Here is a 27,904-nt window from a genome sequence, read left to right as displayed (position 1 = left end):
TGAAGGGGCGGGGAGGGCAGGTACTAGACACCAAGAGGAAGGGCAGGGAACAAACAGTGAAGCAGGGAGGCCAGGTCTGGCCTGTGAAGGTGAGTATCAAACCACATTGTGAGGACCTGGGCATGGCAAGTATCAGAGCCGGAGAGGAGCTGCGGCCCCGCGCCTGTCGGGGACAGAGAGCACCGGCACCTGCAGCCCTGGAGCTCTCTGTCCCTGGCAGGCGCGGGGCTGAGGCTTCTCTCCAAGCCAGAGGAGCCGCGGCCCCGCGCCTGCCAGGGACAGAGAACAACAGGGCTGTGGACGCCGGTGCTCTGTCCCCAGCAGGCACGGGGCCGCAGCTTCTCTCCCCTGCCTGGCACTAGGCGGGGGCACATCAATGTCCCAGCAGTCATCATGGCGTTGGGGACCACTGGTACAGTACATACAGTACTGTGTGTCTTAAAGGGGGGCCAAATTGTGATCGCGTTATATGCGATTTCGCATTATGGCAGGGCACCTTATTGTGGGGTTTGACTGTATTAGAAAAAAAAAACATTTGACAGGGAGACAATTATTTGTTTAGACCTAAAAACATTTGTTTTGTTAAAAATAAAGATGTTCAATGTTTCCATGAACTATTTTTCTGAACATTAAACAACAAACTCCACTGAACTGCAGCTGTCTGTTTGACTTAAGGCATTCTCTGCTGCATTTGCAAATGAAACACTGATGCATCGTGCTAATGCTGGAGAGTCAGAAAGCTAAACTGATCGGTGCTGTTTCATTGTCCAGGATGAGTGAAGTGCAAACAGTGAATAAAACAGCATAAATGAAAACTTCACACACTTTACAAATGAAGTTATTAAAAGTGAGAAACTATATTTAGGTTTTTACCCAGACAATATTTCTTTAGGAAAACTTCCAGATGAAGAACTTCAAGCATTCAATATCCCCTTCAATTGCAAACACTGAATTTAATGGCAACCCTTATTCCACGTTATAGCCCGCAGCTCCCAAACGGCTCTTCAAAGTCAGATTTAATTTTGTACGCAATAAATATTTCTGCACATGTTGAATACAGTATTTCAGAAACAAGGAAAGCTCTCAGAAGTATAATTAATCTGGCACCATACCAGTGAGGATGCAAACTCACTAACAACTATTCTTATTTCATGTCTTAGTATCACCACTGAAGAATTCCTTTTCAAATCAAAAGGTCGTATAGTTATAACACTAAACAGGCAGTAAAGAAAGGAAATGAAGGAATCATTAATGCACCAATCCTGCAAACTCTCATGCATGTAAGTAGTCACGTTGAATTAAACGAGACCACTAACATGCATAAGCATTTGCAAGATTGGGCCCTCAATTTTTGTCATCCTGACAGGTTTGATGTTTAAGAGACAAGACCCATCTCAACCTGTCAATGGGATATTCATTAAGGATTTCCATCTTTCATATTTATTTTCCCACCCTGCCAAAAAATTAGGATGCATTGAACTAAACTTAAAAACCTATCAGTGAAAGTTTTCAGGACTTTTTACAGTGTTTCCTCTTACTAGATCTTGAAACATACCAATCTTCCTCATTGTGAAATGGACTAAGAGGGGCTGTTAACATCTGGAAGGGTGAAGACCGAAGACCCGAAACCACAGGACAACTGGTTTAGTCAGGAGAATTTTTCAGTAATTTTTTCTTTCTTACATTACTTTTTTTTTTGCAAATTTCTCAATAAATATTAATTTGAATCTCACACCGGCAGCCCTCAATTCAGTCAGTCCCGTTTGGGATGGAATATCACATCTTGTGAAAAATCTACTGCACAATAGAATGTAGACAACTATTCTGCAAGTTTTCAGTTGCCATAAAAAGTTATTTTAAATGTAATACTTAAGAAAATAAAACCTTAGGTTTGTCTAATACACATCTCTCGGTGTCAAAATGAACATTGCCTTGTGGCTTCCAATTTCCACAAGTAACTGGGAAACATTAGTTTCATAAGGAAAAAGTTTCTACATCGTATAAAAACTCATTATGTAGAGCAATCAATATTTTAAAACAGCTACAGGGAAAGTGTTCAGCTTTTTTTGACAAGATTTTGTCCAACCTTAAAATTATTTCAGATGAAGATTCATTATTGTCATAAATTCTATTATTGAAAAGCCAGTGTCCCAAATGCTGAAGTTTAAGCCACTATTTTCATGCAATGTGCTCTCTCCCTACTGTTATGAAGTGTAGTGAGGCCGTGTGACTCCCTGCCGCCCCGGAGAGGGAAGAGCCCATCCGGAGGCCAGAGTGGGAGGAGCTAGGGAGCTCGAGCCCGCCCCTCAGAGCGTCAGGCAGCGACCCGGAAGTATAAAGGCTCGCCCCCAGAGCTCAGTAAGGCCCGAGCTGCCGGAGAGGCCAGACGCCTCCAGCCTAGCTCGTGACTGGGAAAACTCCGCGGCCCAAGGCAGCCGCCAGGACTGGCCAAGCCTGCCCTGCGCCCACTACCCGGAGGAGCTGCCGGGCCTGCCCTGCGCCCACTACCCAGAGGAACCTATGGTGCTGGACCCCCCAGAGGACAACACCCTGACCCAGGTAGGCCCCGAGGGGGAGTCTGGAAGTAGCCCGGGGGCAGATGACCCTAGTCTGGCTGCAGCACTTCCAGAGCCCATATCAGTGTGTTGCGGTCAGGATCCCCACAAACTATGCAGCGGGTCTTCTGCCGCTGCTAGGGCCCCAGGCTGGGACGCAGTGGAGTGGGAGGGCCTGCGTCCCCCCTGCCACCCAACTCGTGGTTGGCAGTCTCCCCCTCTCCCAGGCCTGAGGAGGCATGGGCCTATTGCTATTGGCTGTACTGTTATTGCTCAGCCCTGCTTGAAGGCCTGAGCTCTGACTTTGCACTGCTGCGCCCTGACCTAGGGCCTGGGCTTACAGTATTTGTTCCTGTACAGCAAGGCTGCCGAGGGAGACCCCGCAGCCAGACTAATTCCCCATCAACTGTGCATTGTGAGCCGCTGTGGCTCCCCGCCACCCCGGAGAGGGTCGAGCCCCGGTTAACCCTTGTACGTGAAGCAAGAAGCTAACCAACACTATTCTTCATGTAGTGGGAAATGTCAGCTGCCAATGATGCAGCCACATGAGAGAAAAAACGCAGCCATGTCTATTGCCCTAATACAAAGAGTATAAAACAACGTGGCAAAAAAGGAGTTACCTGTGGCCAGTGAAGGAGGAATGGTCAATTGTAATGAATATTTTGAGTTTAAACGTATACATTGCCTTTTCCAAAACCATGCACATCTTTTATATCACAGTCAACTATTTCCACTATCTACATGCAGAAAAGCGTCTGAGCAAACCAACACAAACCTTCCTTGTCTTCTCCTGTCTTTGGATCTGTGTTCAGGATTCGGGGCGGAGGGAGAGAGAAAGGGGGAAGAAGGTGATGAAACAGTTTAAAAGACAAACAAAAATTGAATTCAAATGAAAAAGGCCATCAACTAAGAGCGTGACAAACCTTCTCCTTTCTTTGCAGCTGTATATTAATGGAAGCAAGAAGAGAATGGTAAAGAGTGGGATTAAAAAAAAAAAATCAAATGATTACTTGCTATGAAAGTTTACTAAGACAGCTGCCCCCCCGCCCCCTCCACACCTGCCAAAAGTAGTTCCAGACTTAGAAAGAAAAATTCAAAGTTAATGCTGGAGCCCTTCATAAATATGTTCAGATGAAAGTGCGAGACATTTATGCTATTCTAAATCAAGTTGGGTGGAAGGACAAGTGAGGAGGTTAGACTAATGGGTAGCCCAATTACTGCACCAACAGAGGAGCTGGAAACAGGTAAATTGGAGAAAAAGCTGTGGGAGGGTGGACAGAAAGCTGTGTAAGGTTGAGCCAGCATTAAGATGACATGGGAGGACAGGCAGCCAAACTGAGCTTTGGAGGTGTGAGATGAGTACTGAGGCCGGGGGAGTTTCGGACACTTGTTTAATATAGTGGTGACTCCTTTTTGTTGGTTTCCATAGACTATACAGTCTGCTTATGCAAATATAGATACAGACACACACAGTAATTTGACTTTAGAAGCAAAAGACTTCTCATTTATATGTCCCCTTTAAATTAGTCCATGTGAACTAGATAGAGAGAGCAATACCACCATTTTACGGCTAGGGAAAAATAAAAGCAGAGGTAAAGAGATTTGCCCACAACTAAAGGGCAAATAGTAGTCAAACACTATGATAATACATTGCATTAGTAAACAACAAAGGTGCCCAGTGTTCATTTGGGTCACAGTAATGAAGAAGAATTACATGCAAGGATGGCAAGTAAGTGCAGCATACGAAAAACACTGGATTTCTTTCCAAAACAAGTTACCCAGCACACCAATGGGAAAAGACTCTCAAACAAAAGCAAGGGCATACTTGTCAAGCATGTTTACATGTACAAAAAGCAAACAAAACTGCTTAAGTGAGCTGACAAAGGCTAGAACTAGGCAAATTGCAAAGTATTAAATTTTATCGAGACTACAAAAGAAAAAGGCAGATTAATCCTTCTCTCTGAAGTCTGCTCATACATTGACGTCCATATCAGATATCCTTTAAATAAGAGTACATCTAGCTGCTTCCAAACCCAAAGCATTATTTCTTTAATTCTATACAGTGTGCAAGTTAATCATATTTCTTCTATTGTAATGGCTTTTTTGTGGTACTTGTCCCAGTGATAGGTGAGAACTCCACAATCCTTACTTTGCCCCACAGCTCTCACAGTGAAATATGAAAATATTTCCATTTTGCAGAATGGGAATTGAGAGAGATTAAGGGACATGCCCAAGATTATACAGGAAGCCTGTACCAGGGACAGGAGACAGATCTGCACAGTCTCAGCTCAGTGAGTTAGGCAGAGGACCATACCTCTCCCAGAATGCCAGTGCCTACAAAAGGTCCAGTGGAGCTAGGGTTGCCAACTTTAATAGCACAAAAGTGAACTCCCTTGCCACACCCCTGCCCTACTCCTTCAAGGTCCCGCCCCTTCTCAGAGGCCTCCTCCCCACTCACTCTATCCCCCCCTCCTTCTGTTGCTCGCTCTCCCCCACCTGCACTCACTCATTCATTTTCAATGGGCTGGGACAGGGGTGGGGAGAGGGATGCGGGCTCTGGAGTGGGGCCAGAAATGAGAGGAGGGTGCTCAGGGCTGGCACAGGGGGTTGGGGTACAGGCTCTGGGATGGGGATGAAGAGTTTGGGGTGCAGGAAGGGGCTCAGGGCTGGGGGATGGAGCCAAGGGGTTCAGTGTGTGGGAGGGGGTTCCGGGCTGAGGCATGCGGTTGGGGTGTGGGATGGGGTACAGGCTCTGGGCTGGAGATGCAGGTTCTGGGTTTGGGCAAGAAATGAGGGGTTCAGGATGTGGGAGGGGACTCAGGGCTAGGGCAAGAGGTTGGGGTGTGGGAGGGTAGTGGGGTTCAGGCTCCGGGGAACACTCAACTTGTTGCTGCTTCCAGGGAGCCCACCCATGTCCCTCAGTTCCTAGGCCTAAGGGTGGCCAGGTGGCGCTGCACAGTGTGCACTGTCTCCACCCACAGGCACTGCCCACACACCTCCCATTGGCTGTGGTTCCCAGCCAATGGGAGCTGCGGAGCTGGCACACAGGGCAGGGCAGTGTGCAGAGCTCCACAGGCTGTTCCTCCGCCTGGGAACCAGAAGGACATGATGCCACTTCTGGGAGGCACGCGGAGCCAGATAAGGAGCTTGACAGCCCCGCCAACTGGACTTAACGGCCCGGTTAGCGGTACTGACCAAAGCTGCCAGGGTCCCTTTTCGACTGGACGTTCCAGTCGAAAACCGGACACCTGGCAAACCTAAGTGGAGCAGATTCAACAAGCACATTCAGAAGACAAGCTCAGCTCTTCTACAACACACATTAATACATGCTCTCACCAAGGAAGCACATTCTGCTCTGCTTTCTCCAATAATCAGAGGGGGACTGTCATAGCTTTCTATGGTCTGGGAAGGACAGGGCCTGAACAGGGCAACTCCGCTTCCTACCTTACAGGCCCTCTCACCTGGCCTCACTCTCCACCCTGTTCCCTAGTCATTCTCTTTGTCAGCCTCTCTCCACCTGTCATTCCCTTCCCACTCACCTCTCCCATTGCCAGAAAGGGAATGCAAGCACTGCACTTCCCTCTCCTGGCCCGTGGTAGAGGGCAGAATACTATTCTCACTTATCTCCTGGCTGAGAGGACAAGCAGCAATTCAGTACAGCTCTATGGCTCCTTTGACAGCTTCGTTCATATTCTGTAGTTCAGTGCACTGCTCATGTTCAGGCAGGATGGAGTGTCGAGCACCAAACACCCATGCAGCACTCCAGGTGATAGGTGTGAATTATGCAAAAAATCAGCAGGAGCAATCCATTTCCTGCAAAACCTGCCATTTGTGTGCCTCAGCAGAGGATGCATGCCAAAGGACACGTCCTATGTGCACACAGAGGGAATATCAGCGTAACCCCAGCCAAGCACACTAAAAACCACTGCTTGTATCTGAGCATTACTACAGGGAACAAAGCCAGAAAACAATTTGAGCAAGTCTTGTAAGAAATCAGACTGGGAGGCATTGGACCTTCTTCCACGATTTGCAGACAAGGTGCAATACCAGAAAGTTACAAAGATTCCCCGCAGTCTCTAAGTGTGAATGCAGCTGTGTTGTAACAGGAAGATCTGGGAAAAGAACAGCTGCTCTTTCCGGCTCTCAGATTAAGTAAGGTTCCATTTATGTGAGGGACTCACCAGCCCTGTGGATAAGTCATCAGAGATTCCATGACTTTTAGATTAAAAAAAAAAAAAAAAAAGAGTAAACAGATGCCCAGCCTTAGACTGACTTCAGAGCTGTATTGGACAATCTGAAAGGATCCATGATTGGGCTTCCACAGGAGATTCTTCTACAGCCCAACAGACCTCACTATTATGCTGAATATTGAATACCTGGTTTTCAATTCTACCAGCCAATCATGGATACCTTCATGAAACAAGGATCCCTGCCTATTTTGATCTACCATGGGGAAGGAAAAGCACTCAAGGAAGCATGCTACCACAAACCCACTAGCAGGCAGCACATCATCTTAGCTCAGTGCAGTTTCTTTGTGAGCTTACCTCCATTCTCCACATCCTGATCAGCATTAGCATATGTACGAAGAAACTCGGCAAAGGCCCCGTCTTGCTTTAGCAGGTCTTGGTAAGAGCCCATCTCAGATATTTTACCATCAGTCATCACTATAATTGTATCCATCAGAGGCAGATAACTGACCCCATGGGTTACCAAAACCCGAGTCTAGATGTTAAAAAATATAAATAGATATATATTGAGTACAAGGCTCTCTCTAAACAGTAACTAAGTGTTAAATTCTTGCAGTAAGTGTCACACAGCAGATTTTAATTATGTGCATAACAACACATGCAACAGGCACATGGTAATTGTTAGACAAAATTAGTTCTTGTTTTTTAATAGTCGTTTTCTCCAGCTGACCTGCATCTTAGGCCTTTGGAGTCACTGAACTCTCTCATAATTCTTTGCACTGATGCTACTGTACCTTTCATCAGAGGTGCTCAAAAAGCACTTTATAAACACTAAACGCACATTTTTAAAGCTCTGTCTCTGCTCAAAATTGCAACATCTGACTGACTTAGGAGCATGTGTCTCATTTTCAAAAGTGACTTTGGCACCCAAGTTTCACTGAAAGTCATTCGGACTTAGGCACATAAGCACCTAAGTCACTTTTGAAAATAAGGCTTAGGCATTGCAATGCTGAGCTGAGTAGCGCCTAAATACTTTTAAATATCTGGGCCTACGTCTTCACATCACTTCTCCATTTTACAAACGAGTAAAGCCAGGTCCAGATGTTTCATGCGACTTTCACAAGATCATGTAACAAGTCAGATCCAATTAGAAATAGAATTGAGGAATAAAAATGATAACCGGGAAGTAAAATGGATGAAGTTGTTTCAAAGGAGCTTTCTAGTTCTTGGAACCTTTTGAACCAAGCTTAAATCACAGAAAGGATCACTCCATGGAAAAGTCATCCGATCTGAAGCATCATTTAAAAATACCTACTTTGTTTTTCAGGATTCCCTTTGGTCCAATAACTTTGTCAAAAATATGCTTCCCAACATGGGCATCAACAGCAGATAAAGGATCATCAAATAAATAGACATCGGTGTTACAGTAAACTGCCCGAGCAAGGCTGACTCTCTGCTTCTGTCCTCCAGAGAGATTCACACCCTGGAGAAGGAGGAAATAAAGTGCTGCTGGGTTTTACAGTAAAATACATTGTTTCAGGGTAAGAGTCATAGGAGGCTTCTGTGAAGGCATTAGAGGAGCTGCAGCTTCATGATAAACATACCAAATAATAGACATTATTTCAGTAGCTTAATAGTGTTAAAAATCGTGGGCCAACGCCTCCTTTTTGATATGTATGGAAAAATCTAGACATTAATTAACGTCTGGCCAGGCCTCTAAACACGTGAAACACTATAGAGTGGCAGGGACCATATCTATCTATATGTTTCTATAGTACCTCCCACAAGAGAGAGGAAGTTCCAGACTGGGACTTTTGGCACCACTGTAATACAATCATCTCTACTGCATGTCCTGTAACTCGTTACATTCACAGGATTTCCATGAATTAAAGTGGGAGTTTTGTGAATGGAAATCACCTCCTATATTTTGCCCAGTGTAAGGAAAGCATCTTAAACATGATTGTATTTAGTTTTCTTACTAAGCTGGGAAGCCACTTCAGTGTTGTACGATAAACAAGCATTTAGTTACCATGATGAAAAAATAGGAGTTCTTGATTGTATAGGGGCTATTTCATCTTACAAGTGAAAAATGGCATGCTTAATAAATATACTCTGAAAAAATAACCCATTTGCAAACTCATGTCTGTAGTCATCACGAGAGCAAGCCAAGAAAGAGCACGACTAGCCCTAGGTTTTGCAAGGGCCTTATTCAGAGACAGAAGTGCAGAACTCCTGTTTAAAAATCCTCTCCTCCTCTGTGCGCTGGCACTCTGGCTCTGCTATCTTCCACAATCTGGAACTATTTGGTTAGAGCACCCACCAGAACTGCGAGCCCTAGGCACTCTCCCTAGACACTGCACACTCCCAGGATGCACCAGAGTGGGAGCTCCTTCTGTGCACCAAAGCATGAAGGCGCCTTCCCTCCACCGCTATATGCTTTGCATGCTGTGCAGGGGCTTAGGTAAGGGCTTTTCAAGGGCTCTCCTCCTGTTTTCCCCATTGACAAACAGCCCAATTCACCTAGCCGCCTGCTCCTTTCAGGTGAGGGGTGGCTGTACTTGGATGAGAACTTAGCTTAGTTTGGTTGGAAAGTGGATTTGTACGGGCACTGGGGGCCTTTGGGGCCAACGAGGCAGCTAGTGGAAAGAGTCTGCCCAGTGAAGCATCAAGCTGTCTTCCTTAGCAAGTCCACAGCTATGGTCACTCCAGGCCGATTGCATAGATGACCTCAGTCCCTGTTCATAAGTTCTTACATTTTTCAACACTTAGTTAAATTAAACATTCAGCAACGAGGGCGATTTCCATACTGCTCATCAAGATTCAGCTCTTAGACTGCTTAACAATAATAATGAAAATCCTTTAATTACATCAATTTACTAATGGGGTCAGGCTTTCTTCCCCAGCTTTCCTAGCATTCAAAAAGCACCACTTTTGCTCAACTATTTAAATAAATAAATAAATAAATAAAATTCACCTTCAGGTGGAGACCTGGTCTGACAGATTTTTACCAAAAAGATTTTCAAGTCCCGTACAATTCTAAAAAAGGAGTTAGAATGGAAAGTATGTATCTTTAACTCCAATGACTGCATCCATTAGGATACGGGGTGTATCTCAATACCTTTTCCCCTATTTCTGTTCTGTCTCCACTAGGAAGAATCTCTATATCAGGCAGAAGTGCACAAGCCTCAATCACACGTTTATACTGGCTCTCTTTCATCTCCCTCCCAAAGATAATATTGTCCTTCAGAGCTGCATTCTGTATCCAGGCTTGTTGAGGAACATAGGCAACTGAGCCCTATAAGAAACAAAAATTAGCTATTCAGTATTTCACTCTATTTAAATAACATCTCACAGACATCCTCAAAGCACCATGCAAACAATAATCACATTCAACATCCTTGTAAGAGATGTATGATGCCCATCATACAATTGGGGAAAACAGCGCTAGTGTATGTTTTACAGTGCAGCTGAGAGTGCGCTTCCCAGTGCAGGCAGACAGATGCGCTAACTCTCCTTAGCTAGCATGCTAAAACAGCATGTGTCTGTGGCAGCTCAGGTTAGCCATGCTCTTCTACAGCAATCATGTTGCAAGTATGTTTTGGGGAATGGGCTTCAAATGGAACATGCTCCCCCCTCCCCGCCCCCCAACAACCACCTTGCTGAATTCTCCATGCAAATACATGTGCTCAATAGAAGTAGTGAATGCTAAAAAGTAGGGCTGTCACGCGATTCAAAAAAAATCAAAAATTTAATATATATTTTTTTAAATTGCACTGTTAAATAATAGAATACCATTTATTTAAATATTTTGGGATATTTTCCATGTTTTCAAATATATTGATTTCAATTACAACACAGAATACCAAGTGTAGAGTGCTCACTTTATATTTATTTTTTATTACAAATATTTGCACTGTAAAAATAAAAAATAGTATTTTTTAGTTCACCTAATACAAGTGCTGTAGTGCAATCTCTATCATGAAAGTTGAACTTATAAATGTTGAATTATATACAAAAATAACTGCATTCAAAAATAAAACCATGTAAAATTTTAGAGCCTGCAAGTCCACTCATTCCTACTTCTTGTTCAGCCAGTCGCTCAGACAAACAACTTTGTTTACATTTGTAGGAGATAATGCTGCTGGCTTCTTGATTACAATGTCACCTGAAAGTGAGAACAGGCGTTCTAATGGCAATGTTGTAGCCGGTGTTGCAAGATATTTATGTGCCAGATGCTCTAAAGATTCATAGGTCCCTTCATGCTTCAACCACTATTCCAGAGGACGTGTCCGTGCTGATGACTGTTTCTGCTTGATGACGATCCAAAGCAGTACAGACCGACGCATGTTCGTTTTCATTATCTGAGTGAGATGCCACCAGCAGATGGTTGATTTTCTTTTTTGGCGGTTCGGGTTCTGTAGTTTCCGCATCGGAATGTTGCTCTTTTAAGGCTTCTGAAAGCATGCGCTATACCTTGTCCCGCTCAGATTTTGGAAGGCATTTCATATTCTTAAACCTTGGATCAAGTGCTGTAGCTTTCTTTAGAAATCTCACATTGGTACCTTAATTGCGTTTGTCAAATCTGCAGTGAAAGTGTTCTTAACATAAAGAACATGTGCTGGGTCATCATCCGAGTCTGCGACAATATGAAATAGATGGCAGAACACGGGAAAAACAGAGGACATACAATTCTCCAAGGAGTTTAGTCACAAATTTAATTTACACATTTTTTTTAATGAATCAGCATGGAAGCATTTCCTCTGGAATGGTGGCCAAAGCATGAAGGGACATACGAATCTGAAGAAGTGGGCAGTAGCCCACGAAAGCTTATGCTCTAATAAATTTGTTAGTCTCTAAAGTGCCACAAGTACTCCTGTTCTTTTTACGGACATACGAATGTTTAGCATATCTGGCACGTAAATACCTTGCAATGCTGGCTACAAAAGTGCCATGCAAATGCCTGTTCTCACTTTCTGGTGACACTGTAAATAAGAAGAGGGCAGCATTATCTCCTTTAAATGTAAACAAACTTGTTTGTCTTAGCGATTGGCTGAACAAGAAGTAGGAATGAGTGGACTTGCAGGCTCTGAAGTATTACATTGTTTTGGTTTTGAGTGCAGTTATGGAACACAAAAATCTGCATTTGTAAATTGCACTTTCATGACAGAGATTGCACTAATGTACTTGTACAAGGTGAATTTTGATTTAGTTGGGGTTGGTCCTGCTTTGAGCAGACGGTTAGACTATGACATCCTGATGTCTCTTTCAACCCTAATCTTCTGATTCTATTAACTGAAAAATACTATTTTTTGTTGATCATTTTTACAGTGCAAATATTCGTAATAAAAATATATACTTTGATTTCAATTACAACACAGAATACAATATATATGAAAATTTTGAAATTTGTTAAATATTTGTTTTTCTATTGGTAGTCTATTGTTTAACAGTGTGATTAAAACTGATTAATTGTGCTTCATTTTTTTTAATCGCAATTAATTTTTTTGAGGTAATCACAGGAGTTAACTGCGATTAATCAATAGCCCTACTAAAAAGACATTCAGGCTCATATCTTGACTAAGAATGTTCAGAAATGCCTGTGTCACTGCTGAATGATTAAATGAAAGATTGGAGTATTTCTCCCCCCTTTCCCATCACATACAACAGGGTGTAAGGAAAAAGATGGCTTGTGTTGAATATTTTTTCTGTTAAAAAAGGGGGGGGGGGGCAGAGAGGGGGATGGGGGTTGCAACATGAGAATTCATGTCTTGTCCACTTTGTTTTTCTAGGATGATTCAAAGGATGACCAAATTAATAAAACTCCATCATAGGCACAAAGGAAATTAGTCAATTTTTTTTTTAGAGGGGAAGTGATTTTTTTCAGATAATTTAAGAACAACGTTGGATTTTTCGACTGAAATCTGTATTAAGAACAAATTTACAGCTGGAAAAAAGGTCTTTGTAAGTGATTCAACCCTGCCCTCTCCCTTTCAATTTAGGGCTGAGAGAGCTTCCAAATCATTTCTCTAGGTCCTCCACAAAGACCTGCAAAAACAGGAACAAGGTTTTATATTCCTGATATTTCTATGATAAAAAGAAAATTTGAATACACCATGCAGACTTTCAGGCCTCTATGTACATCATAATGCAGCACAAGCACAATTCCTCCCCCACCGCCACCCATAAAAAATAACTTGTTAATTTGAGAGGCTTTTATCCCCCCTCATGCTACTGAAGTGATAACACTTCCAAAGTACCCACAAACAGAACGGTTATCCAGACATTTCCTACCTTGACAGCCACATATCCTTCCCTCTTGTCCATCTCTCCTAGAAGGGCAGACAACAATGAAGACTTTCCACAGCCAACCTGTCCAACAACGGCAATCAGGGAGCCTTCAGGGACAGTGAAATTAATGCTGAAATAAATCACACAGAGTTCAGCCTTGCTTGATACAATACCACACACAAATAATAGTGAGCATTTTATTGTAGAATCAAATACAGAGAAACACCAGATACAATTAGAACATCTGCTCTATAGCTGCTGACAATTGCAATACAGTCAATTGGTTCTTTAACAAGAACATGAGTCTGAGAATTCAAGCTTCTATATGCAGAACGTGCTCAGCTCTGCTTATACATAAACAATCAGTCTCAGTATGTGATCAGGCCTCCAAAAAGCAGCTGCCAAGACCATCCTTCTTGCCCACCAGTCTGATACTCTCACCCTTGCTTGAAACTCTGCACCAGCTTGACCTCATATTGCCTATGCAGCACTATAAATATGCATGGTGTTTTACAAACACCAAGCAACGTCTGCGTCCCAGAAAACATATGATCAAAAACAAGGGAGAGGATAGGGAGAAGGGAAGACTTTCAAGCAAAAACATCCTGCAGGTGCATTGGTTAGCACTGTGTGCATCCTGAGGATTTTGTAAGGTTCCTCTCCTACCCATCCCCAGTACTGGAACAAAGAGGGCTATAGATAAGATGTTTAAGGGGGAGACTTGGAGGATAGGGTGGAAACATGGCAGGGAAGGGGATACAGGTGTAAGGAGCCCCATGGATGAAGTCATAAAACAAGAAAGGGGCTGGTTAGTTGTGTAGCTCACAGCTTCTACTAACTACAAGCTATTCTCATCACTTTGAGCCTCCGGAGAACTCTGCTCCTACCTCCATCTTCTCTTCCTCTACCCTAGCCCACTGCATATGCTCTACACCAGATTTTCTCCTGGCTATTCCTTTTGACTCCTTACCCCACTAATAACTTTGTCTTCTTTCGTACCAACCTGTATGCTTGAAAGAGAGACTCCTAATTAATTGGAGGATGAATGGGAAGGGAGCTTTTGCAACGGTCTCTCCCCCACCCCTCCCCAAACAAAACCCACACACCTTATAAAGCATGGAACATCCTATCTATGACTAAGTGAAATGTGTTTGTATTGCTGTTCCTTTAAGGTTGTAAGCTCTTTGGAGCACAGACATACCATTTTAGCAGAGCTTATTTATTGTGCAGTGATGCACACACTTCAAGCTCTACAGAAACAATTAAAAAAGTGATAAAGATTTAGTGCAATTATAGGCTAGAACTAATTAGGATACCAATTCTTACTCATTCAGTGAGGGAGGATCAGTTCTTGACCAACTAAATGTTGCATTCTTCACAATAATGCTTCCTTCAGCTAGCAAATAATGAAAGAAAAATTATGTTTAGACGCAGACCAGTAAGGAAACAGTTGTAGGATGTACACTGCACTGTGCCATGGGAAGTAAATCCAGGCACACACACAGAGGCAGGTCCAATGCTATTTTCGTAACAGAACTCCAGCACTGTTTTCGTTAATAGCTCACGCTCCATTCTGACTGATTCTACAAACAGGGCTGGGGTTCTCAAGTTACAATCATTGGCTGGCCACGGCACAGGTATGGCAAGAAAAGCAAGTATATCAAAATACTACCTTGATATGCAACTGACAGGACTTTGACTCCCTGTGTGTATTCAATCTGCTTCCCTTTCCCAACAAATTAGATTTTACTATTTACTCCTTTTAACACTGTAAAGCCAACAAAGAAGCCAGTTGAGGAAGCTGGATTCTATTCGGACTTACGATTCAAAGGAAGCACTAAAGGCTGAGTTAACAAAACTGACATTAGAAAAAGCAGCCCTAACTTGTAAACAGAACAATTTTGATCTGAAAATCAACAAGAGGCACTTTTCCTACAATGCCACATTGCACATTCACTTTTCAGACTTTAGAGCAGTGGTCACCAACCAGTCAATCACGATCGACTGATCGATCCTGGGGACTCTCCCAGTCGATGGTGATCTACGGCAGTGCCACTGGGTGCCATTAAGGCAGGCTCCCTGTCTGCCCCAGCCCCACACCGCTCCCGGAAGTGGCCAGCGCAGCCCCATGTGGGGGTGGGCAGGGGTCTTAGCATGCTGCTCCTGCCTGCAAGCACTGCCCCCGCAGCTCCCGTTGGCCAGGAACGGGTAACTGTGGCCAAAGGGAACTGAGGGGCCGGTGCCGACAGAAAGGGGCAGCACATGGAGCCACAGGGATACATTGTCTCCTTCTGGGAGCAGCATGGGGCTGGGGCAGGCAGGGAGCCTGCCTTAGCCTCACTCCGCCACCGACCAGGAGCTGCCTGTGGTAAGTGCCGCTCGATGGGAGGCTGCACCCCAACCCCATCCCAGAACCAGCACCCCATAGCCCCTCCTGCACCCCAAGCCCCAGCCCTGATCCCACACCCCAAACACCTCCTGCACCCCTACCCCAGCCCTGAGCCCCCTCCCACAGCCAGCACCTCAAACCCCCTCCTGCACCCCTGCCCTGACCCCCCCCAAGCCAGCACCCGCACCTCCAAGTGCATCCCAACACTCTGCCCCAGCCCAGAGCACCCTCCTGTACCCAAAACTCCCTGACAGAGCTTTCACCCCATACCCTCTCCTGCACCCCAACCCCCTGCCCCAGGCTCAGCCTGGAGCCCCCTCCCACACGGAGAACCCCTCGGCCCCAGCCCAGAGCCCGGACCCCCTCCAAAACCCGACCCCCTCCCCCAGCCTGGTGAAAGTGAGAGAGGGTGGGGGAGAACAAGCCAACGTGAGGGGGTGGGGGCAGATCCTGGGTTGCCCTTAAATTCAACAAGTGATCTTGGCTGTAAAAAGGTTGGAGACCACTGCTTTAGAGGGACACACTTTCATATCTACCAATCCCAGCGGAGCAGGAAAAAAAAAAAAGCCACTGTAAAGCCAACAAAGAATCCAGCTGAGGAAACTGGATTCTATTCGGACATGCGATTCAATTGAAAAAAGGAAGAAGGCAGATAATGGTCATAGCAAGAAACTCTGCTGATAGGAAAACCAAGTGGATCTAGTAATGGAGAACCCACCTGAATGCATGAGAGCGAGAGAGAAAATATTGTATTAGCTTTATAAAAAGGATGACTAGGGAATCACTTATCAGGGTTTAAACCAGCTATAAGAGCAGCACATTTTACAACATGGGGCATTAAGATTCTACAAAACCCTACAGTTCTGTGATAAATCCACAGAGACATAAATTTATAGTGCAGCATTACCTAAAGGTCACTACCAGGTAGGGCCCTGCCGTGCTAGATACTATACAAACATAATGACTGACAGTCCCTGCATAGAATGGGAGACTGGAGTAGTATTCATTGTATTTAAGCAGAGTTGGATGACTACATGCAATTCCATAAATGAAGAGAGGTGTGTGTCACTGTGCTGGGGAGACGCTGACTCTTTCTGGGCCTCAGGAGTGGTGTTTAGATGCTCTCCACAAAAGTGATTACGGGTTTTCAGTATGGGAGTGCTTTTGCCATCTTCTGACCTACACTGACTGCTACATGAAAATTACTTTTCTGCCAGGTGTCCACTGTGTCCATTTAAAGGTGATTAATTTAATTACAATAACCCTACTTGTTTCTTACTGACACTGGACATGAGCATTTTATACTATGGACAAAAGGGAAGGGGGGGGGAAAAACCTCAAAGAAATTGCACAAAAATTGAATTGAAAAACCCAGATTTCTCTTGCCAGATACATAACTTCCACAAATTGCAAAAATTTATTACAAAGGCCCACAAAGACACTTTAGAACCCACCCAAAACATGCTCTATTGGGCTCCAATACTTGTAGTTTGTAGCACTGGAAATTAACACGACAAACTAGAAGCAAATAAAAACTATACAAAATAAGGACTTACCATCTTTGATAGAACCTCTGATTACGCTATCTGGCTCTAACTCTTCATGCGAGAGAAACAACCTGAGACGCTTTAAGGAAACACTTGCCTAAACATGAAACAATTGAAAAACTATTTTACACACAGCTTATAAAAAATACTGTTTCATTTTGCTTGGTTAACTAGACGTTAAATCCAGTATATTCTTCCCACTGTAGCCACCACAAGCCACTTCACCCATCCCCTCCTCAGAGTGGAAAAAACAGACAGGCATTTATTTGTAGTGCAGTAACACCCAGAGGGCACAACTAGGATTGGGGTCTGATGGTGCTAGGTGCTGTACAAAGGGTATATCTATGCTAGAGAGGTTATACCAGCTGGCCTACGTCAGCATAGCTACGCTGGCATAGCCTCAAATGAAAACACCTACACCTAGGAAGGAGGTTTTCTGTCAGTGTAGTAATACCCCTCTTTGAACAACACTTCCATCGATGTAGCTATGCCTCTACTGGGGGTTATGTTGGCATCACATCTCCTCTCCTGACCAATACAGCTATGTCAATGTAACTTTCAAGTGTAGATCAAGCCAAAACATACAGGAAAATAAGAGACCCAAAAACTTTACCTTCTAAGGTGACTGCATTTCAGTGGTGAGTAGAGAGAAGAAACTTCTATGTGCATATAGGACTGTAAGGCTTTAAAGCATTCACAGACCTCAAAAAAGCCACTATATATAGAAATAATCACTTTGGAGTTAATCAGTCACTAATATTAAAATATTACCTGTACCACGCTGCTGATGACCATAGGAAGAATATTCAGTGGGAACCTGAGGATGTTGAATAAGGCTAAGGAAACAAAAGCTTTCTGAGCATCCAAGACATTGTTCTTATCTACCAGTACATAAACAGCAAAGGTCGATAAAGCAACCTAAAAACAAAGAGGGAATAATTACGGTCTGTTTTCTTTACGCTTACATTTTTAAATTCAAAGACAATGTCTTCTCTAATAACTAGAGCCATATTTACACACTGCAAGGCAATTAAACAAAAACTCATTCTTAAGAACAAGAAAATAATTAGAATAAGCCTTTGCAAAACAAATACTGGGCCTTAACGGTTTTGTTATTCAGCAGCTGCTGACTTTTCTTGGAAAACATTTTTCCTTAAAGTGTCTCACTCTTTACAGAGCAAAGGTGAGACAAGGCAAAGCAGAAAAAGAAAGTATGCGGATTAACTCAGCTGTACCAGGTTGCGTGTTTATTTTTTTGCTTCCTCTGCCTTCTAATCACCTTTTCCCTCTGCTAGTTACAATCACTGCACTGTGCCACATTTCTGAACAGCTCTGAAGGTGGGCACACAGCTAATGTAACTAAGACAACTTAGATCTTGCCCACACTACATTTTGTAGAAGGCTACCAACAAGCTTGGTTTTCACAAGCATAGCTTCCATAACTGGGGATAGAAGAATCATTTAAGAAATGTGTTCTTAAGTATACTAGAAGATAAAACTCTACAGTACCCCACCCAGTTCAGGAAAAGAATCACTGTGCGCACACAGGTGCTGGAACTAGGGGTTTTAAGGGTGCTGCCACACTCTCCGGCTTGAAGTGGTTTCCATCATATACAGGGTTTGCCGTTTGGTTCAATGGCTCTCAGCACCGCCACTATACCAGTTGTTCCACCACCCGGGTGCATACTTAACAAAGAAACTATATGCTTGACTATGTCATCAATAACTACATTTAAACAGTGTGGCTAAGGCATTATGTACTGACAAAGAAAACAATAAGATAACAAAGACTAGCACAAAGCCAGGCATGGCTGCTACTAAAATTCCTCCCTTAAGACTGCTCAGCTCACCTTTCAGCTCCTCTTCTCCCTGACAGCCACTCCCACATGCCTTATACCAAGGTGGCATAATAAATCATGTGCCTCAGTATATCAGCAGCACCCAATAATGCTTTCCCAGCAAAATCATCACCTGCTATCCAGTTTGAGGCATGAAAGTGCCAACAATCTTACATTTAGTTAGAAAGACTAAACCCCACTTTATTTACCTAATGCATAGATTGCTTTTCTTAGTTCTGCATGAGGTCTATTTAAAAGCTTATGTAAAAGCCTATTTAACTGCTATGAAGGCATGTACTGTTTTTCTTACGCCTGCTGACTCAACTGTGCATGGTAAGGTAGCTTGTTTACATATTCGTTTATTCAGACAGATTACTACAGTGAAAAAAGCCCTCCTGTAGAGAGAATGAAAAACAAAGAAGGGTTCAAACAATAACTTTAAACGCAGAAAGTTTGCACGTTCCTGTGTTACTGGAATCTATATTAAAATAGACTTAGCACACTCTGCCACAAAAAGGTACAATGACGTGAGCAGTTTCATGAAACAGATACTGAACAATTTTATAAGGAGCCCTGGTCAGAAGAGCTACAAAGCAGGGCAAAAAGGAAGAGGGTGCATGGGAAAGGAATGACCCAATTTGAAAATCCTTTGTGCTTGCTATAGTTCTTCATAAGTTGTTATCCTGACTGATAAAAACCGGGGAAAGAGAAAGTTATAAAATATCCCCTCCCTCAGAGTCAAATCCTGCTCTTGTAGAAGCTTTGGGATACCTCTCCCTTTAACCTGGGGTACGTCTACACTTACCGGAGGGTCCGGCGGCAGGCAATCGATGTTCTGGGATCGATTTATCGCGTCTGGTTTAGACGCGATAAATGGATCCCGGAAGTGCTCGCCGTCGACGCCGGTACTCCAGCTCAGCGAGAGGAGTACGCGGCATCGATGGGGGAGCCTCCCTGCCGCGTCTGGACCCGCGGTAAGTTCGGACTAAGGTACGCGAATTCAGCTACGTTAATAACGTAGCTGAATTCGCGTACCTTAGTCCGAAGTGGGGAGTTAGTGGGGACCAGGCCTTGTATGCGAGCAGGTCCATTGACAAACAAACATTCGTAACACATGGGTGTTAGGGAATTGGCTACGGAAATCAATCATCTTGGCTTCAACAGAGCTAAATTGAAATAAGGAAAATCCCTCTGCGGAGCTGTATTTAGGAACCTAGTAAATCGTCTTTTTAAAAAGCCATCTCAGCCTTCTTTTAGAAAAAGATTCACTAAAGAATACTTCTGACATTTCCTACGCAGGATGCTGCTTCTTCTGCCTTTTATCATACCAATGTCATGTAAACATGAACAGCACTTGGAGGGAAGGAATCCATGAGTGGAAAGAACACTTAAACACCTTCAAACGGAACATACATATTTTACCCTAATGTAGGCATGGTTTGTTTGCTTCTGCCAGATGACGATAGCAATGGCCCTTTGTTCTATTAGGGGCACAAGCAATTTTAACACAATTTGTCTCCTCTCTTCCTTTTCCGTGTAAATTCAAACCAGCCATAAATAGTCAGAGACAATATTTAAATGTGGAACAAAACCTTTTTAAAAGTTAGAATGATCCCAGGCTAAAGAACAGCCCTCTCCCGCCAAATCAGCTTTACCAGTGTGGGTGGGAGAAAAGAGGCATCCACACACATCTATGTAGGACTAGTATGTGGTGTGCTTGGAAATGCAGAATATTCATTTTGATTAACGCTCTCACTTGGGAATCTGTATAGCATGCACTTCTATAATGTAATTTTTTTCCAGAAAAATTACAAAGTATAAATGTTAATGTAAAGGGAAGTTCTAAGAGGTGCTTCCTAGATAATCTATATATAATAATGACCTCCAGGAGGGCATTTTGTTCCAGTTTGTGACCAAGTTACTATTATTACTATTTACTCCTTTTAAGTTCCAACAACAATTGCAGTACTGGTGAAAATGAAAGCCTAAGAACTAATCAAGTCACTGCCTTAAAGTCGGGAAATGTTTAACTTGGAGGTTGTTAACATTTAAAAAAAAAAAAAGTGTAGAGAAATACCTTTTCTAAAAGTGCTGAAAAGTTCACTCTTGAACTGCATGTTGCTGTGGATAGAGTTCTGGTTACAAGACTGAGTTCTCTGAACAGTGAAAGACCAGTACAGTAACAAATAGGAAAGCAGGACTTTGCTCTCACTGTTGCTTTGGGCTTCTACCACCCAGCAAAGCACAACTTCAAACCTGTTTTACTTACCAGAAAAGGAGCGCACACCCAAGTGAACGTAGACACTGCTGCAAGGTAAGCAGACTTTTTAAGCACTTTCAGCTCTTCCTGTCTGATCCCCAATATTTTCTCTTTGAAGGCTAATTCCCAAGCATAAAGTTTCAGCACTTTAATCCCATTGAGAATTTCATTCATCAGCTTAATTCTGTTGTCTTTGCTCTTCATATGGGCTACCTAAAATCCCATTACAAAGAAACAAGTCATTAGCATAGCACAATACTTGGCATGTCTACAAAGCCGTTTGAATAAACCGATTTAGCCCATACAAGTTTCTTAACTGTATATTTTGTGTTGGCGAATTATTATGGGGAAAGACCACTTACAAATGCAAGTGAACAACAAAAGTGCCGCCTTACCAACAAATACGGAACTGCAGAATTAAACAAACATTTTAACTAATTAGGGGTGGTTTTGAGGAAAGACAAAAACAATTTCCAACAAAAAAAGTCAGCCATCTTTGTAGAATTCAGGAACTTGATGGTCCCTACTGGCCTTAAAAAGTCTATGCATTTATGTACAAAATGCGGTTTAAAAAAGTAACTCCATTATACCCTTGAGCGCCAATGATATACAATTTGTATCTAGCCCTTGGCTACCCCACACACTTTTCATTCTGTTCAGACTCCTGTTGGCTCATAGCTCATGTCTTCCAGTCAGCAGCAGGAACAAACCTACCTTCCCTTCTTGCTACTTAACTTCTGAGCATTTTTCTCCCCACTACACCATGAGGCTACACTTATATTTTCACTTCAGAAGCCTCCTTCCTCCTAGAGGCCTTTCCAAATTCAGGAAAAGAACCTTTGAAAAGATGTACCGTTCTAGGCACGGATGGAGTGTGAATCAGTATAGAACAGTTAGGAATTCCGAGTTCTAATCTCAGCTCTGCCACTGACTCATACCATGTCACCTTGGGCCAGTCACATATCACACCTGTACCTTATTTATAAGCACATTATACAGGTATTACCTTCATTATAAAGGACATCTATAGAATGAGGAAAATACCTACCTACTGTTCCTCAAAGGAATGTGGGGAAGCTTCATCAGTGGAATGGGGCACTTGAAGAGGCTTGGATGAATGCACTATGCAAGTGCAAAATTCAAAGGAGTTTCACTTTATTTGGATGGCAGCAGGGTCATATGATTCAATGCAATGGTCCCCATTAAGGGTCAACATTTACCCACAATAATCAGACTCTGATACCTAGGAAATCTCAGCTATTTCGTATTCTGGACTTAAATTTTCAACTATAGTTCACAGAAAAAAAAAAGACCATAATCAAATGGATTTGTATTCTTTGACCTGATTAGTTTGAAAACCAAAACTGAGAGTCAAGGAGTTTTGTGGGTATTCTAAGAGGTTTGTTAACAGACTGACATTAACATAAGAAGAGTAGTCTACAAGCATCCCAAAGTTAAGCTTAACAGCATTCCAGTCGTGTCCCAAATTCAGTAATACACTTGATTCAAACACTCTGGTGTACACATTTCTTAGAAGAGTCAGCTAAAAGCCAGTTTAAAAACTTAACAGCACGCATTTTATCTATCATCTCAGGCATTCTGTTGAGTTGGAGAAAGGTACCTTACCACTGTATTGGAAGTTACTGCATTTTACATGTGACTTAAAAAAGCTACACTGCAACACAACATTGCAGGACACTGGTGCATTTTTATTTTGGAAGAGTTTTGTGCATTAGCTTTGCTAGTCACTGGTGGGAAGGCTACTGTCAGGCAGCACATGCCCATTATAAAAAACACACTTGCACACAGGACAAGAATTTGAATAGTAAGCATAAAACTTTCATGAATTGAATGGGTCACACAGAACAGTAAAATAGTAACATGTCTTAAAGCATATACACATACAAACAAACATGAAGTGTCATACCTGATATGTTTTTGTCTTCATTGCCATCACAGCATTTACTGGAACCAAAAGGATCATGACTGCCACACCTGCTAGGACAGAAGGACCTAAATTCTAAGGGGGGGGGGGACAAAAAAAAAAAAACACACCACATTTATACACACACACACACACACACACACACAATTTAGAAAATGTTAGCATACACCTTTAAAGTTCTTATATCAAAGCATTCTATGTAGCGTAAACCCCATGTGTATATATAATTTTTCTATCCCTTTCCTCCCTCCTTTTTTGACTAAAGACATATGCAGATAATTATGATCTTTGCTTCCTCAAAGCTAAAATGCAAGTCCTTCCCGACATGCCTCTCAACTTTTTGTTGGTGCTGTTCTTTCAAAGTAGAATACAGGGGGGGTGAGTTTCTAAGATTCTGCCTTAACTTCCTGGCTGTAAGCAGAACCGGGGCTGCCCTTCTGATAAGTACCTGGACTAGAAACAGCAGGCATTATCCCATCCCATGATGGGTGCTGGGATGATGAATCATCTGCCCACTTCTCCACCAAATGACACAGCGTAAGCAGAGTCCCAACAGCTAACTGGGTGCTCTAGAAGCACAGGACGCCCAAATTCACATGACACATGAAAGGGCTGCATAGCTGGCCAGCCACTGGGGCCCAAGACTGCTGAGTGGAGGAAGGGCTGTTGACAGGACACTCACTTTCTACACAGGGAATGGGTAAGAGAAGCCTTTGTCCCAGCATGGTACTTGAGGAGGCTTGGGCTAGATTTGCAATTGAGAGCCCTCTACCTCCTCTCTTCCATCACAGCGGCAGCATACTGCCCTAAATGGTTCTCCATGCAGATTCTCACTCTCGCATGTTCTATACTCTCCAATGGTCTGACATTAGCTATCTATAGTCTTGAACTTCAGAGGAAAACACCTGGCCACTAGTTGCATTCACCTACCATAATTAAACAGGAAAACAAGAAGCATGACATAATTACCTGCCATAATAAATACAATGCTAATATAACTTGCAGAGGCGCAGACCAAATCATGTTTATATACGTAGCCAAGTCCATGAACCTCTGAGCATCCACAGACATTAGATTTACAATCTCCCCAACAGTAGACGTCTTTCTTGCAGAATTTGTGATAACCAATGCCTGTGTGTAGATAAAAAGGAAGATACTGACTGTAGTAGGCAAAACAGCTTCACAATTTGCCTTTATTTCATACTGCAGCATGAACAGCTTTTTCTGGAGTTTAATTTGTGGTCACAGGCAATGCTTCTCTTACGTACAGTATTGCTTTTTTCCTGCATGCCTAAAAAGCACTGTATACTGAATACACAGTTTTAATCAGGGTTAAATTAACCAAGGGTTAAAAACATGAGCAAGTTGTTTTTGTTTGGGGTTTGTTTGGTTTTAGTGTCGGGGTTGAGTGCTGGCTTCTTGTCATATGTTTTCCTGCCTCACCTCCTGCAGAACAGCTAGTCTAAAGTCTATTTTTTAAATAGTTCCAGGTTGTTTCAGGCTGAGGTTGTGCAGACTGGTGCCTGCTTGGTTGCTAATAATCCTCTCATTTTACTGACGTCTGTCCCATTTCTGTGCAGATGGAAGTTTAGTTCCCATTCCAAGGTAAGATGTGAAATAGGTTAGGGTTTTGTTGTACATGATCAATAAAAGCAGCTTCTTAACTGAAAGTATCTTTAATTTACAGCTGTGGGCTGAAGGAGGTCTCTTACATTCTGTTTACCATTAAATACCAGCCTGGGCAAAGCATACCAGCTAGTTAAAATTATGTAATTTACTTAAGTTCATCACTAAGATTTTATTGCAGCTCCCCCGCCCCAATTTTCAGAGGTGCCATTACTCTGGTGATGATGTAACATTTCAAACATGCATACCTTGCGATAGACTGCACCAATGACAGCTGTTTTAAGCCTCATTCCAGTAACAAAGCAAATATGGAAGTACTGGTGGAGGATCAGAGTCTGCAGACAGGCACATGCAAATAGAAGCCCTGTGTACAGATAGCCTTGCCAATTTGGGGCATCTTTATCATTCACAAAGTTAATTAACAACCTGTGAAGAGAGAATTTGGCAAGGTTAATGCACATTGTCAGAGCTTATCAAAATTTCCAAACAATGACTAGATTATTCCAGACATATCGGTCACATGATATCCCAACAGATGCATCAAACTGGCAATAGCAAACACTCAGGAACACTAGAGTGTGGCCTCAGTCAAGTCACAAGATTTTTACCCAGACTTTGTAACTGAGAGGTCCCCCGAATTCCCCCACCACACACCGCCTTCCTATCCCACCAGCATGGGTCCCATTCCCAAGTGTCCCTAGCTATAATCTGGAAGATTGAACTACCAAACTTTCTCAGAAACTTCTAATATAGGTCTTCTTGGATGTACTGACAGAAGTGATCACTAGTAAGGCACATGGCTATCTCAAAAAGAGAATGAGCAGAATACATTGCATAGGCTCTGCACTGACTCACAGCTACTGCCACAGAATTGTTTCACCACCATCCAAACTAAAGGTACATCATTTCTACTTAGTGTTCCACTTCTTCCCTTACATTATACCAGCACACCTTTTCCCCTCACCCTTCCATTGCTTCACCTACTGATTTTAAGCATTACTTTTCGCTTCAGGAGCCTTTAGACCCTCTCTGTGATCCCATGAACTGTCACAGATTAACATTAGCTTAGATGAAGCAAGTTTCCTGCTGCATCTGAACTTCCATTGTCTGACCTTCCTAGTGTTAAAGGTCACTCTCAGAGCATCAGAAGGGAATTGGAATGCTAGATCCCAAATTGGAAACCAGTGAAGCAAAGTCATTTGCATAGAAACTCTAGTGCAAAAGGAAGCAACTTGTCAGCTGTAGCAGCTAAAGGAAGAGTAGTCTGATATTAGCAAGAAGGAATCAAAGAGATCTACCTAGGTACTTTGTATAAACAGAGGAACTGAAGAAAGCATTAAAGGAAGTCTTACTTTAAGATTTCCGGGCCAGAAAACATCATAAGATCATGACAGGCTTTAAACAGGAAACTCATGAGGAAGTACGGTCCAAAGGTTTTATACAACACTTTCAACAGAGAAGGTGCAGAGTTCCTTTGAGATGGTTTTACAATCAAAGCTTCAACTTCTTCTGTCACATCGCCATTTGAGTTGCTGGATTTCATTTGCTTTTTGGGTGAATACACCATTTTTATGGCTTGCCTACAATAATAAATAATAATAATAATAATAAAGAAACATTTCTTTAAATCGTTAGGACATTCTACTGAATCACACTGACAACTATTTAAAATTAATGACAGTGACTCTTCTGTAAAATTGAACATAAGAATGCAGAGTCTTAAAATGAGAAGTCTACTCCAGTTGCCAAGAAAAAGTAGCTTAGAGTATGTCTACACTTACTGTGACATCCAGAGTACAAACACCGCACGCCCAGCTAGCGCAAGTTTAAATAGCAATGTAGTCAGTGAGGTGCAGCTTAGATGGGTACCCCACACAGCCTACACAGAATATATACCCTGGGATTCAGCTATCTACTTGCCCAAGCCATACCTCCCATGTCTAACATTTTATTTTTTAGCAGTGTAATGTCCTGTTGCTGGAGACTTTCCCACTGCAGTGAATGACTCCAGCAGTGGGGAAAGGCTCTGGCAGGGGAGACAGCAGGGAAAGGCTCCAGCGGCAGGGAGGTAAGCGGGGAAATGCTCTGGCAGCTCCCCACAGCTGGAGCCTTTCCATTGCAGCATGTAACTATGCATGTAGTGCATGTACTCTACACGTCATAATGAGTGTAGACATAGCCTTAGGCCTACTCTACACTGGCAGTCGATTTATCATGTCTAAACTAGACGCGATAAATCGACCCCCGCTGAATTGATCACTGCCCATCGATCCAGCGGGTAATGTAGACAAGCCCTTAGATACTCACCACCACAGGGATTTGCAGTCGTCATAATACTTGCCATCATTCCTTTCAGTAGCTCCAAGTGTCCCTGCATCAGAGATGGTAATTTACCAGCCACTTTTGGGACTGGTAAGCCAGTGTTTCATGACATTATGGAGGGATCTGTTTATCAGAAGCTACTAGCCTTTGGTTAACTGAGCAGCACTTCAGAACCCTAGTTTTTTTTTTTCCTTGGGACAAGTGTTCCTAAAAACCACATCCTATAGCTATGGAATACTCAGGTGTACAATTATATGTGAGTTGCAAAGTCAAACATGAGTTTATTATTTATATTACTGTAGCAGCCCTAGATCCTAGTTAATATTAAGGTCCCACTGTGCTCAACACTGTACAAATGGAGTTAATAGACACAGTCCCTGTTCTTAAGAGTTTACAACCTAAGAAAGAATTATGCTAAATCATCCCTAATGAGTAGAACGAAACCATAGTTAAGTTGATGAATCTGGTGTATGCCAAACCATATTTCCCAGTATTTGAGAACAGACTGTATGTAAAACTATGTTTCTGTGTATACTATCTACCATGAGTGCTGGAACCAGGGGTGCTGTTGCACCCCCGGCTTGAAGTGGTTTCCATTGTTTACAGTTTGGTTCAATTGCTCTCAGCACCCCCACTATACAAACTGTTCCAGCATCCCTGCTATACACCTAACTAAATTGAGAACAACATATGAATTTAGAGTTTTTTCCTTCACTGGCCAGTCATTTCAGTATGCCGTGATGACGTAAGCATGAGAAAAATTTGTAGACAAAATGAACATTGGTTGAAAATTATACAAAATAGAAGACTGCAAAGGTTGTAGTCCATTTGCAAGCTGAGGAAATCTAAATTTAAAACAAACAAAAAACCCTCTTCTCTGACACATACACTCACAAGGTTACTCCTCAGTGTCTATGCACCTAAGGGCAAATCCTGGAGGTCCATAC

General features: G+C 42.9%; 2 protein-coding genes across 9 annotated transcripts in view; one reads left to right on the top strand and one right to left on the bottom strand.

Annotated features, from left to right (window-relative positions):
• The window catches only part of LOC135973815 (uncharacterized), a 1,510,190-nt gene that overhangs the window by 381,509 nt on the left and 1,100,777 nt on the right, over positions 1-27,904 (top strand). The window lies entirely within an intron of this gene.
• ABCC1 (ATP binding cassette subfamily C member 1 (ABCC1 blood group)) overlaps positions 1-27,904 on the bottom strand; it is a 104,506-nt gene that overhangs the window by 19,743 nt on the left and 56,859 nt on the right. For 3 of the 8 annotated variants that reach the window (XM_005307560.5, XM_065558869.1, XM_065558867.1), the window contains exons 8-20: positions 25,988-26,215; positions 24,884-25,061; positions 23,979-24,140; positions 22,992-23,084; positions 21,074-21,277; positions 17,738-17,884; positions 16,976-17,063; positions 14,357-14,426; positions 13,034-13,160; positions 9,861-10,037; positions 8,058-8,225; positions 7,100-7,277; positions 3,331-3,357 (exon numbers count right to left, since the gene is read on the bottom strand). In XM_005307560.5, the coding sequence (XP_005307617.1) occupies positions 3,331-3,357; positions 7,100-7,277; positions 8,058-8,225; positions 9,861-10,037; positions 13,034-13,160; positions 14,357-14,426; positions 16,976-17,063; positions 17,738-17,884; positions 21,074-21,277; positions 22,992-23,084; positions 23,979-24,140; positions 24,884-25,061; positions 25,988-26,215 (1,847 nt within the window). Of the gene's footprint in view, positions 1-3,330; positions 3,358-3,478; positions 3,493-7,099; positions 7,278-8,057; positions 8,226-9,860; positions 10,038-13,033; positions 13,161-14,356; positions 14,427-16,975; positions 17,064-17,737; positions 17,885-21,073; positions 21,278-22,991; positions 23,085-23,978; positions 24,141-24,883; positions 25,062-25,987; positions 26,216-27,904 lie in introns of those variants that run through there. The other 5 variants (XM_005307561.5, XM_065558868.1, XM_065558870.1 and 2 more) reach the window with 4 other exon arrangements.

The sequence above is a fragment of the Chrysemys picta genome, chromosome 10 (assembly GCF_011386835.1).
Source record: "Chrysemys picta bellii isolate R12L10 chromosome 10, ASM1138683v2, whole genome shotgun sequence".
In the NCBI taxonomy this organism is placed as follows: Eukaryota; Metazoa; Chordata; order Testudines; family Emydidae; genus Chrysemys; species Chrysemys picta.
This window is presented reverse-complemented; position numbering and strand designations above follow the sequence as displayed.